Below are 12,754 nucleotides of genomic sequence, written 5' to 3' on the forward strand. Positions count from 1 at the left end.
AAACGGATGGATGTAAGGGTAGAATGATATGGGATGATTCTGGTGATGTGATTTCTGGTTCAAAATCGAACATTCCCTCGAGATTTCCTTCGGAAACATTTCCACCAAAAACAATCCTTGCAGGAGATGTTCTAGGTGGTGTGACATTTGGATTAGTTGGTTGGGGAGCAGAAACAATTAATGGTAGTAAGGTGGGTGTATTTTGTAACTATGGAGAAGATGATGGAGGTGGTATCAATGAATGTTCTAAAGTCTGAATAGAAACTATAGGAGTTTCTATGACAGGTGTTGCTATGGTTTTTGTAGGTTATGGTATATTGATAACAGGTGGTGGTGGTGGTGGTGGTAAAACAATAACAGGAGTTGAAATGTGTGGAGTTATTTCCGGTGTAGGTAATGGAAGTGGTTCAGACATAATAGGTTGAGATGGAGGTGTTGGAGGTGTTGGAGGTAAGATTCCAAATGGAATAGAAACAGAATCAGAAGAGTCAGCAGGAAACTTACCAGAAGCTCTTGAGGGTTGAACAACTCCAGACGTATCTTTCAGGATCATAGCCTTCTGGCGCTCGCTTAAAGGCACCTCATCTTCATCTTGAAAGATAACAACCTTTTTCTTCTTCTGAGCTCTGGAGGATCCTTCTCCTCTGAATTCCTTTTTCCTTTTACCGTGAACTTCTGGGTAAGTTTCTGGAAGATTGAAGGGATCCACCAATGGGTCGAGGCCATCCTTGAAACAACTTTCAAGATACGCCATCAGAACCTGTGGGGGATCCACTTTGGTGAAGATGGGATAGTTATCTATAGGATTTCTGGTACCACGTATATCATCCTTGGACAGAATGATATTTGGTCTTCTAATCTTTGAGATGAGACCCATACTTTTCAAGTTCTTACCCCAAAACACTTTCCCAACATCCTTTACCAACTCCTTTGTTAGCCCATTGACCAGAAGGTCATCTACCACTCTACTTTCCAGCAGAATGTCTGAGATTAGCCTGCCATTTGGGATGAATTTGCTTCTGGATTTTTTGGAGGATCCACCAGTTATGGATTCTCTGATGGAATCCCTAATGAATTTAAACAAAAGCGATGGAAAACCCAGCTTAACTCCTTTCTCTAGAAGGAATAGCATTATATTCTGACGAGTATTGATGTAGTCAGAACTATTGGTACTTGGTCTATGATTGATACATCCCATAATAGTCTTAAACCAAACTCTCAGATTTTTTGTTAAATTCTTTGTACTGGAACCCTTTTCATCAGCAAAGTTGGTACCCTCTTTGAAGATTACTGGGGAGATGTCAGCGTCCCTCTTAGTTGAGATAGTTGCACTATGAACTCTTTTCTCTTTGACATCATGCCCAATGAGGTCAACAATCGACTTTTCTGTGATGACAATTTTCCTATTCATAACATAGGAAGTGATAGTTTCTCTTTCCACAGTGGCATGAACCCATAATTGCTTGACAAGCACATGATAGACTGGACCTGTAAGTCTCTCGAAGAACTTGTTCCATCCTTGAACATTTAGGGTTTCTGTGAAGTCGAAAACATTTTCCTTCAAATTTTTAAAGTTCACGATTGTTTCACAGAGCACAGTGAGTTCAGGAATTCCTTCCAGTACAGTGCTTTCAGGACGAAGTTATTGTTCAACAGACTTTGCATATTGTTGAGCCATTGAAGATTGTTGTTCAGCCATTTGAGTGATGAAGATGAAGAGGGAGATGAAGAACAGTTGAGAGAGTGAGAGAGATTTGAGGTTAAAAAACTTGAAAGTGTGGGATAAATGTGAGTGTAGTGTGAAAATGTGAGTGATGTGAGTTTAAATAGGCAATTTTAGTAATTATGACAAAAAGGTATGCACATACATGGGGGTGAAGTGTAAGGGTTTAGACCTAATTCCAAGAATTGTTAAACCCAATGTGTCACACTTTAATCATGCATGCTCAGAAAGTGGGACAACTGTCTCCACTAAGAATCCCATGTAATCAAACGACAAGACAACCATTAAATGCTTCAACTATTCAAAATCATGAAGAAAAATTGCTAAGACCCTTTTTTATTCTTGAAAACTTCCTTACTTCAGAAAGCTTCAAGTTTCAGAGTCAGAAAGAAAACAATCTCAGAGTCTAATCTAGAGTTCTGGAGACTTTACATTCTGGACAAGGTTTCACAAACAGATTTTCCAGAATGAATGTGAATCTATCTTCAGCAAGGGGTTTTGTAAAGATATCAGCCCATTGATGGTATGTATCAACAAATTTTAAGTGAAAAATTCCCTTCTGAACATAGTCACGTGAAAAATGATGTTTTATTTTAATATGCTTAGCCCTAGAATGCAAGATAGGATTATTAGATAAACATATAACAGAAGTATTATCATAGAGAATAGGGATGTTACTCTCAAATATCTGATATTCTTACGGTTGACTTTTCAGAGGTATGATAGCTTCAGCTGTTGAAAGCGCAATTGTTGATTGTCCATTGCTGGACCATGAGATTAAGTTTTCTCCCAGAAATTGGAAACTTCCAAAAGTACTTTTTCTTTCAATTATATCTCCAGCATAGTCAGGATCACAATAGCATACTAATTTATACTCATTTGATTTTCTATAAAATAAACCAAGATTAGTAGTACCATTCAGATACCTAAAGATTCTCTTAACAATAGTTAAGTGAGTTTTCCTAAGATCTGATTGGAAGCGAGCACATAAGCATACACCCAACAAGATATCAGGTTTAGAAGTTGTTAGATACATAAGAGAACCTATCATACCTCTGAAAAGCTTTTGATTTACCTTACTGCTTACCTCTTCTTTTTTCAGAATGCATGTGGGATGCATCAGAGTGTTTGCTAACTTACATTCTGCTAAGTTGATTTTCTTCATAAGTTCCTTAGTATATTTACTTTGATGAATATACATGCCTTATCGTCTTTGATTAATTTGAATTCCAAAAAATAACTTCAGTTCTCCCATCAGACTCATTTCAAATTCTGCCTGCATAGACTTAGAAAAATCATTGCACAACGACGCATTAGCAGAACCAAAAATAATATCATCGACATATATTTTCACAACCAGAATGTCATATTTAAAGGTTTTTCGAAAGAGAGTTGTGTCCACTTTTCCTCTAATAAAATTATTTTCCAACAAGAAATTGCTTAGTCTATCATACCAAGCTCTTGGAGCTTGCTTTCGACCATACAAAGATTTTTTCAGTTTAAAAACAAAATTAGGATTTTGAGAACTTTCAAAACTAGGAGGTTGATGCACATAAACTTCTTCAGAAATATAACCATTCAGGAATGCACTCTTAACATCCATCTGATAAAGTATGATGTTATGATTGACTGCAAAAGAAATTAAAAGACGAATAGACTCCAACCTGGCAACTGGAGCAAAGGTTTCTATATAGTTTATACCTTCTTGCTGACTATAACCTTGAGCTACCAGTCGAGCTTTGTTTCTGACAACTTTACCTTTCTCATTCAGCTTGTTTCTGAAAACCCATTTGGTTCCAATGACATGGAAGCCTTTTGGTTTCTGAACAAGATCCCACACATCGTTTCTGGTGAATTGATTTAGTTCATCTTGCATGGCCAGAATCCATTCATTATCTAGAAGAGCTTCATCAATAGAGGTAGGTTCTATCAGAGAAACCTAGAAGGGTTTCTTCAGAGGGTCTGAATGAAGGCCTAGTTCTGACTGGAGTATTCTTATCTCCCGAATCAGTTCTTCGAAATGAGAAGTTCTTGATCTACTCTTCTTCTTATGAGTTGGATCAGTTGTTTCTTCTGGTTGAGTCGTTTCTTCAGATTCTTTAGCCTTGCCTTCTTAGTTTTTTTCTTTAGAGACAATTTCTTTAGATTCTGAAAGATTAATCTTCAGATCTGCAAATTTCTCAACTAACTTTGACTTTTCTGGGTCAAGCTTATCATTGAATGTAACATGAATTGATTCTTCAATAATTCGTGTTTCTGTATTAAAGATTTTGTAGCCTTTAGAGTGTTTAGAATATCCTAATAGTAAACACTTTTGTGCCTTAGAGTCAAACTTGCCAAGATTCTCTTTAGTGTTTAACATAAAGCATTCACATCCAAAAGGATGAAAGTAAGAAACGTTAGGCTTTCTGTTCTTCCACAATTCATAAGAAGTCTTACCCAGAATAGGTCGGATAGAAATCATGTTCTGAATATAACACGCTATGTTGACTGCTTCTGCCCAGAAATGCTTAGCCATATTAGTTTCTTGGATCATGGTGCGAGTCATTTCTTGTAAAGTCCTATTCTTCCTTTATACAACTCCATTTTACTGTGGAGTTCTAGGACAGGAGAAATCGTGGGAAATACCATTTGAATAAAAAAGATTTTAAAAGTGTTTATTTTCAAACTCGCCACCATGATCACTTCTAACTTTGACTATTTTGCAATTCATTTCTGTTTGCACTAGTGAGCAGAAGGTTGAGAATATAGAGTGAGACTCATTCTTGTGTTTCAAGAACCTTACCCATGTCCAACGACGTTAGTCATCAACAATGACTAATCCATACTTCTTTCCATTGATAGAAGCAGTTTTCACTGGTCCAAACAAATCAATATGCAGAAGTTATAATGGTCTAGAGGTAGAAACAACATTTTTAGCTTTGAAATATGTTTTAGAAAACTTGCCTTTCTGACATGCTTCACAAAGAGCATCTGAAGCGAACTTCAGTTTGGATAGAACTCTGACTAATTCAAGCTTATTTAGCTGAAAAATCCTTCTCACGCTAACATGACCCAAACGTCTATGCCAGACCCATTTCTCTTTGTTAACAGACATTAGACATTTTACATTTTGATCTTCAAGATCAGAAAGTCTAATTTTATAAATTTGTTTTTCCTCTTTCCATTAAAAATGATTGTGCCATCTTTCCGACTAACAACCTTACAAGAATTTTGATTGAAGATGATATCATAACCATTGTCACTAAGATGGCTAACGAACAATAGATTATGCATTAGACCGTCAACTAAAAAAAATTAGTAATAGAAGGAAGTTTACCGTTACCAATGGTTCCTGAGCCAACTATCTTTCCTTTATGGTTTCCTCCGAAACCAACAAAGCCTTCGGGCTTAAGTTCCAAATCTTAGAACATAAACTTTATGTCCGTCATGTGTCGCGAGCATCCACTGTCCAGGTACCATGATTGGTGTTTCAGCTGAGTTGTTAAGGATGTTTGCAACATAAATGATTTTATCCTTAGGTACCCACTTTCTGGATTCTCTTTTGTTAGTTTTCCCAGAGTTTTTTTTACAACTTTGGGTCTTTTAGTAGAAGGATAATCATGAGAGATTTGTGCATGATACTTAGGTTTCAGAACATAGTTCTTATCCTTAGTATGCTTCTGTATCTGTGTAAAAATATCAGACTCAGTGCCAGCAGGCACGAAATATATATAGAGGGGTTTTGGTTTAACCTTCTGACTTTCGTCAGATTTTGTAGTTTTTGTATAGCCCAAACCTTTCCTGCCATTTCTGCTAACTCCATAGATCAAGGAAGCCATTTTGCTTCTATCTATGCTTTTAGCCAAAAAGTACTGGAATGCTCTGTCATATCTGATGACGCAATCATTTCTAGAAGCTTCTGAAGTTATTTCCTCCTCTAGTTTTGAAAATTTACTTTTCAAAGCAGAGTTATTACTTTCTAAAGAAAATACTTTTTTGTTTAGAGAGGAAATATCATTCTCAAGCCCTTTATGAGTTTCAAAAGAAGTTACTTGGACTAGTTTAAGGTCCTTGTATTTGCTTTGAAGACTTTGGTACTTTTCTAGCATTTTAGAAAGACAACTTTCAATGTCAGAACGAGATAGATTAGAAAATACCTTTTCAAAATTGGAGTCTAATTCGGATTCTGACAGAACCTTGTCTTCTGGTTCCTCAAAGCTTGTGGTATCCTCAGTAGTTGCCATCAGTGCAACATTAGCTTTTTCTTCGTCAGAATCTTCTTCTTCAGATTCTGAGCCATCCCAGGTAGACATCATCCCCTTCTTGACTTTGGAGAAGTTCTTCTTGGGCCTTCTGTCCTTCTTCAGCTTAGGACAATCATTCTTGTAATGACTTGGCTCCTTGCACTCGAAACAGATAACTTCTTTTCCATAAGTTTACTTCTTTTGACCAGAAGAGGATTCGAAGCGACCAACAGTCCTTCTGACTCCTTTGAATTTCCCTTGACCACTATTTTTCTAGAGTCTATTGACTCTTATTGAGATTAGAGATAGTTTATCATCATCTTCTGAGTCTTCATCAGATCCTTCTGATTCTTCCTCAGCTTGATATGCTTTAGTCTTCTCAGGCTTAGATTTAAGAGCTACAAATTTACCTCTCCTCAGAGGTTCATCTTCTTCTAACTCAATCTCATGACTTCTTAAAGTACTAACAGGTTCTTCAAGACTGATGCTATTAAGATCCTTGGCCAGCTTTAGAGCAGTTACCATAGGTCTCCATTTTTTAGAAATACTTATGATAATTTTCTTGACATGATCAGTTGTAAAATACCCTTCGTCCAGAACCTTAAGTCCTACAATAAGCATCTAAAACCTTGAGAACATGGTTTCAACATTTTCATCATATTCCATTTTGAAAGCCTCATATTTCTGGATTAAGGCCAAGGCCTTTGTTTCCTTTACTTGGCATAATCTTTGTTTGTTATCTTATCATACTCCGTATAAGAGATATAATTGAGCAAGATGGTTATGGCCTTATGATGATTTTTGAAGTCTTTCTTTTGTTGATTGAAAATAACACTTCTTGCTAACATATTTCCTTCAGCATTTACTGGGTGAACATAGCCATCAACCACGAGATCACATAGATCAAAATTGTAGGTGTGAAAAACTATAAGGTGTTGATAAAAACTTTTTATCACAATCAGAACCAGGCTCTGGTACCAATTGAAAGTATGAAAAACACAAGAAAGGGGGGGGGGGTTGAATTAGGTTTTTAAAAGCAAAAGCTTTTTCCAAAACAAAAACTCTACTAACAAGTTGAATAGTGAAGAGATAAAAACACAATGATTTTTATCCTGGTTCGCTTGAAACTCAAAGATAATCCAGTCCACCCGTCAGAATGATTTTCCTTATACACAAGGACTTAATCCACTATAATCAACAGATTACAATAAATATAAATAATACCCTTATTTGTCTTCTCAAGGATCCAACTAAACCTTAGTTTCCTCAAGGATTAACAAAGAAAAGATTTCTTTGTCTTCTCAAGAATAACCTCCTTAAGGAATCAAACAAATAGTTTGAATACAAGTTTATGTGTTACAAGATGCTTCTTCCAAAGCAGATTTTACACAAATGAATAAAAATTACTTAAAGAACACTGAATATAAAAGACGAGCTTTTCACAAGGAAAACTAGCTTGTGTAGTTCAGCAGCAAAACGCGAGCGAGAGTTCTTCAAGTCTCCAATGCATGCTTATATAGTGTAAGCATCTAACAGTGTAGCGGTAAATTCATGATCATCAAGCTATGGATAAGCTAGACATTAAATAACAAGAGTCGCCACCGCGCTTTTATTGTTTCCAAGGGAAAAGGGAAAAAGTACGAACAAAACCCAAAAGTAAGAAGTTTTCAAATCAAAACTAATAAAATGTCAGATATTACAGGTAAGGGGGTTGGTTACACAGAGGGAAGGTGTTAGCACCCAAAGTGTCCTAGGTACTCCTAGGGAGCCCTTTTTGTGTGCATATGTATTTGGTAAAAAAATGATGTTTACAAACAAATAGAATGGGGGGATGAGAAAAGAATTCAATTAATTATATTTTTGTGTTTAACAAGACCTTCGGACTTGTGCCTACGTACCAACATAAAAATAAGGGATCAAAACCTCGTAGTTCGTGATACAAATTTCAAAGTGGATGTATTGCTTTTATCAAAAAATAAGTTTGAAAGGCACAAAGGCCTAAAAATGGTTTGAATGAGTTAGTTCTTTTTGGCTTTTTTTGAAAGTTTAAGTCAAGTATAGTTAAGTTTATTTACAAATTTGATTTAAGAAAAGAAGTTTGAAAATGCAATGGCTTAAGGCCAAAGTTTCTATCCTTTTTGCAAAGTGGTCAAAGTTTAGAACAAAATAAGTTCAAACAAAGAAAATTTTAAAATGAGGGAGAAATTTTGAAATTAAAGAAATGGAGAGAAGATGAAGAGACTAATCCTATGCACAAAATTAGAAGTTAAGAGTTGAAAAGATCTGACCGATGGATAGCAATCCAATAGGCAAGAATGCCATATAGAAACCCCAAATTCCCTTGGACATTTAGAATTAAGCAACACACAAATGCACAATTATATCAATCTTGAAGAGCAAAGTCATCAAATAAAGATAGCCACATCCAAGCTTTAGCCACTCCATGATCTTCTTCAAATTAGCCCATGTAACAGATGAATTCCATAAGTCACAGGTTCAAAATAGCAGCTTCACAATGATCACGTTGCAGATGAACTCAGAGGGATCTTGAATGATGTATGAGATGAAGTTCAAATTGCAAGCACTTGTTTTTCACAAAAAGTTGGCATTGTCCAAGTCCTTTAGCATAGGAATGTTGCCTAAATTCTAAGTCTATTTGTCCAAGATCAAGCCAACAGTCTACACAAAAGCTTTTTAGGGCTTTTGTTGTTATTATGTACATTAATGGTCAAAGACCACACAAACAAGCAAAGTATACACAAACAAGATATATCACACAATATGGTTCAAATGGACAAAGTGAAAATTGCATTAACATAAACAATTAGAATGGTATGAATAATGGAAAATGAATAAAGGCTAAAATTAAATGACATTAAAGTAAATGGCTTGAAATTAAAAGTTAGTTGTTAATGAGTTAGAAGTTAGTATTGTTTTGCTTTTGCTTTTCATTTTTAAGTCATTCTTTGGAGAACACTCAACCCACTTATCACAAGCATGGATCCTTGAGCCAAGACATCTTCCAAAGAAAGGAAAAAAGGCCAAGTTTCCACACAATACCATGAAATAGGGGAGACTTACAATCTCACTAACTAGAATGTTATGCCTTTTGTGTCACAAATTTAGCGCTATGTTAAGCAATCGTAATTGGACTTATGTAGAAGTCACAACTATTTGAGGTTGCGCAATAGAATTTTGGTGTTAATGCATGTTAGAGACATAGTATAATGGACTATGCTCATGAAACATACCACACACAAAAAGAATATGCAAAAGAGGTGGCCTAATCTCATCCATACTCATGTTGATTTTTCAATCAACTAGCCTTAGGACTTTGAGATATCATAGGCCAAATGAGATGAATGCATAAAGAAGGGGAATGAGATGAAGAAGGGGGGGGGGGGGGATGGATCAAAACTCAAATTGGTCAAAGGAGGACTTTAACCAAATTAATATCATCCAATCATTTTGGGAGATGGAATATACATTCCACCAATCCCCTAAATCCAATGATATTAACTTGACAAAGTCAAATCAACCTTGACCAAGGCCCAACAACAAGAGTCAAACTCAAACAAGTCATCATAATTGGTCAACACAATTAATTGGCGTTTATTCAGATTAAAAAGACTAAAATAATACATTTAAATTAAGTATTGTTTGTCAAATTCCTAAAACCTCATCAAAACACCAAAGAAATGGCCATGAAATTTATCATAGGTCAAACATGGTCAAAGGACCTTGGAGAAAAAATTTCAGAATTTTTAAAGACTAAAAAGTATTTTTAAACAATTAAAAAATATCACAAAATCAATTAAATCATGAAAAATATTAATAATGATCCAAAAAATAATTTTAATTTAGAATATAAAAGAGGAAATTATTGAAATTTTTTGGTGAAACTCTCATATTTTTTGGATCAATATTAAAATTAATATGAATTGATGAAAATAAAAGGAATAAAAGAAAATCAGAAAATAACAAAAAAACGTGGACCACTTGATCTCCCTCATTAATTGAGGTGGCAGATCAAGTGGTCCTCAGCGCGTTCCACAATGGACACTAGTCAATGCATTGTAGGGGTGGTAATCAGAACCAACGCGTGAGATTAAAATATTTGAAAAGGATCCTATGGTTGGAGACGTGCCAACACACGGTCGGAGTTGTAGCTCCGGTCTTCTTCTCCGGTGGACCTCACCGGACTGGTCCACCTTCAATCATCACCAAAATAAAAAAGCAGGACATGATCTGAAAGAAAAAATGGCGTAGAGCACGAATCTGACCTCAATTTTAACTAACTCCACGTATATAGAAAGATATGAGGAGTTGAATTTTGAGGTGTGTCAACTGAGTTGCTTCGATTTGACCTCTAAGCAACTCAATCTTCTTGCCTACATTGGTAGGACTTCGGACAACCAAAGATCCAAGAGAATTAAGTAGAATTGAGTGACAATCGATGAGATGAAGTTTTCTGAAAATTACCTTCAATCTTATGCAGTTCTTGATGTTGCTTGCTCCAAACATGATCTGATCACACTTGAGAAGCTGGAAGGAAGTGATTAGAGAGGTTGCAAGGCTTTGATCCTGGAGTTCTTGAATCTCCAACAATTGAGATTCAAACTCAAATTTCAAATTGAAATTTCTCAGGTTTTCCTTTAGAATGAGAGGGTTTCAATGGGGGGCAAAGCTGGCACACAAAGTTTTGTTCAAATGAGCTCAGAAGCCTTCTATTTATAGCCAAATGGAATGATATTTGCACATTTCAAAATCTGTCCAAAATTAGCAATGTGGATGGCACGAGCGCATGGGCATGTACAGGCCCATGATGCAATGGAATAAGGTCCAAAATGATTCTAATTGAGGTCTGAATCAAGCTTGAATGGCAAGGCATTGTGAACTGAAATTTGTGTAATTGATTCTTTCCAATGATGCAACCCTGTTAAAGCCATGCGCAGACCTAGCAAACCTCATCCAAAATGCATGAACTTGGGTTCTTTGGAAAGCTTGGATCAAGGGGAACAAGTTTGATGTTCAAAACATTTTCATTTGGAGCTTGGAACATGGAAAAGTTTGAGATGGAAGTTTGGAAATTTCAACATGTTGAAATTTTTTCTAAGTGTCAAGCCATATATCTCAATATTCCACTTTACTTAACTTTTTATGTGAGCTTCAAATGAGAAAAGTGTTTTCATCAAAGTTGTAGCTCTTTCAAATACCGTCAAAATGGTCACCATTTTCATGTCATTTGGGTTTAGAATGATATAGTTATGCATTTTTGAAGTTGAGAAAAATCACTTGTTCAATGGTATAGGTCAAAAATGACCTATAATGTAACCTCATATCACATGCTCATAAAAGTTGAATTAGCTCTCACTCCAAACATAAAAGTTGAATTATACATCTTGAATTTGATTGTGCAACTTGGAAATCTTTCATCTCATAAAAAATGAGCAAGTTATGGCCTTGGGAAGTTGACTTTCAAATTAGGGTTTAGACAAAATGACCTATAATGTTTCAACATAGAAAATGATTTTACAAGCAAAACTAGCTCTAGGTCTCAACATGAAAGTTGTTTGGAATGTCATTTAGAGTAACATTTCTCTTGTAATAATTTTCATATGGTAAAAATTGTAGGAGATAGGGTCTAGGGAGACCCACTTTTGATTAGATGAATTCATCTGGCCAACCACCATCAACCAACTTGTTAACCTTTAATTATTTTGACTTTCTTGGCTCATGGTAGATCATATATGCATAAAATGATGAATTTTTAAGTGTCCTTTGAGAAATTTGATCAATTGGTGAGGTAGCTTGTTGGAGAAGTTACTCAAGATACCTAGTCAAACTAGGGTTTCCAAGGCAAATCACCCTCAAAATCTTGAAGAAAACTTGATCAATATAACATGTAGGAATCAATAGAACTCATATATGATGCTCATAACCATTCTTGGATCAATTTATGGTTGTGCTCTTTGTCATGAGGGTCTCAAACCCTAGATATGAACTTGATAGATCAATGGAGATCATGCCCTACCTACAAAGGAGTTAGGCAAATGCAAAGACATATTTTTGTATTTTGGTTAGTAAAATGATGATATACAAGTATGATACAATCACATAGTGCTTGGTGATCTCTCCCAAAACAAACCCAATGAAAGAGGGGTAAGGAGGATGCCAAGGTATGATCTCAATGCTAATGCTTATGATGAAATTGCATGAGGGATCTTAGGGTCAAAATTGGGGTCTTACAGACAGTTGGAGGGAAAATGGGGAAAGGTCCTTGAGCGGATGTCCACTATTGGATGAGAAAGGAATGATACCATGTACATCCTTTAGCCCATAAAATCAGTGACATGTGTGATGAATAATACAATCCTTGCCCATGAAATCAGGTAGTGGAAAGGTTGTTCGATTTGTACTATGTAGTATTTGATCACATTCCCATTTGATCTTATATTTATATTCATTGGCTTCTGATAAAAGGTGATTGAAGCATGAAGTGAAGAAATAGAGAGATGGATTCAGAAACTTCTGAACCTTGAGTCAGAACCTTGACAATGTCAGTAGTCTGGCTTGAGTTCTTCAGTGTCTTCAGAATCTTCATAGTCTTCAAAAACCTCAGTCAGAACCTTGATAACATCAATCGTCTGTCTTGAGATCTTCAGAATCTTCAGCTATATAACACAACTTCATAAGCTTGTCATTCTTCATAAGCTTGTTGATCAGAGTCACGTCCAGAAGCAAGACAACTGAGAGAACATTGTAGTAACAACATAGTGTCTCCTCGGAAGCCTCTGATGGGTGA

At 35.8% G+C, this 12,754-nt stretch overlaps 1 protein-coding gene across 1 annotated transcript; it reads right to left on the minus strand.

Annotated features, from left to right (window-relative positions):
• Positions 1–307: 307 nt before the first annotated feature.
• On the minus strand, positions 308–6,018 carry LOC127096311 (uncharacterized). The gene is made up of 2 exons (XM_051034897.1): positions 5,863–6,018; positions 308–1,558 (listed from the first exon to the last, which is right to left on the minus strand). Exons 1-2 carry the CDS (start codon positions 6,016–6,018, stop codon positions 308–310), a joined length of 1,407 nt encoding a protein of 468 aa, XP_050890854.1.
• Between the last annotated feature and the right edge of the window lie 6,736 nt (positions 6,019–12,754).

Source organism: Lathyrus oleraceus, chromosome 6, assembly GCF_024323335.1.
Source record: "Lathyrus oleraceus cultivar Zhongwan6 chromosome 6, CAAS_Psat_ZW6_1.0, whole genome shotgun sequence".
Classification (NCBI taxonomy): domain Eukaryota; kingdom Viridiplantae; phylum Streptophyta; class Magnoliopsida; order Fabales; family Fabaceae; genus Lathyrus; species Lathyrus oleraceus.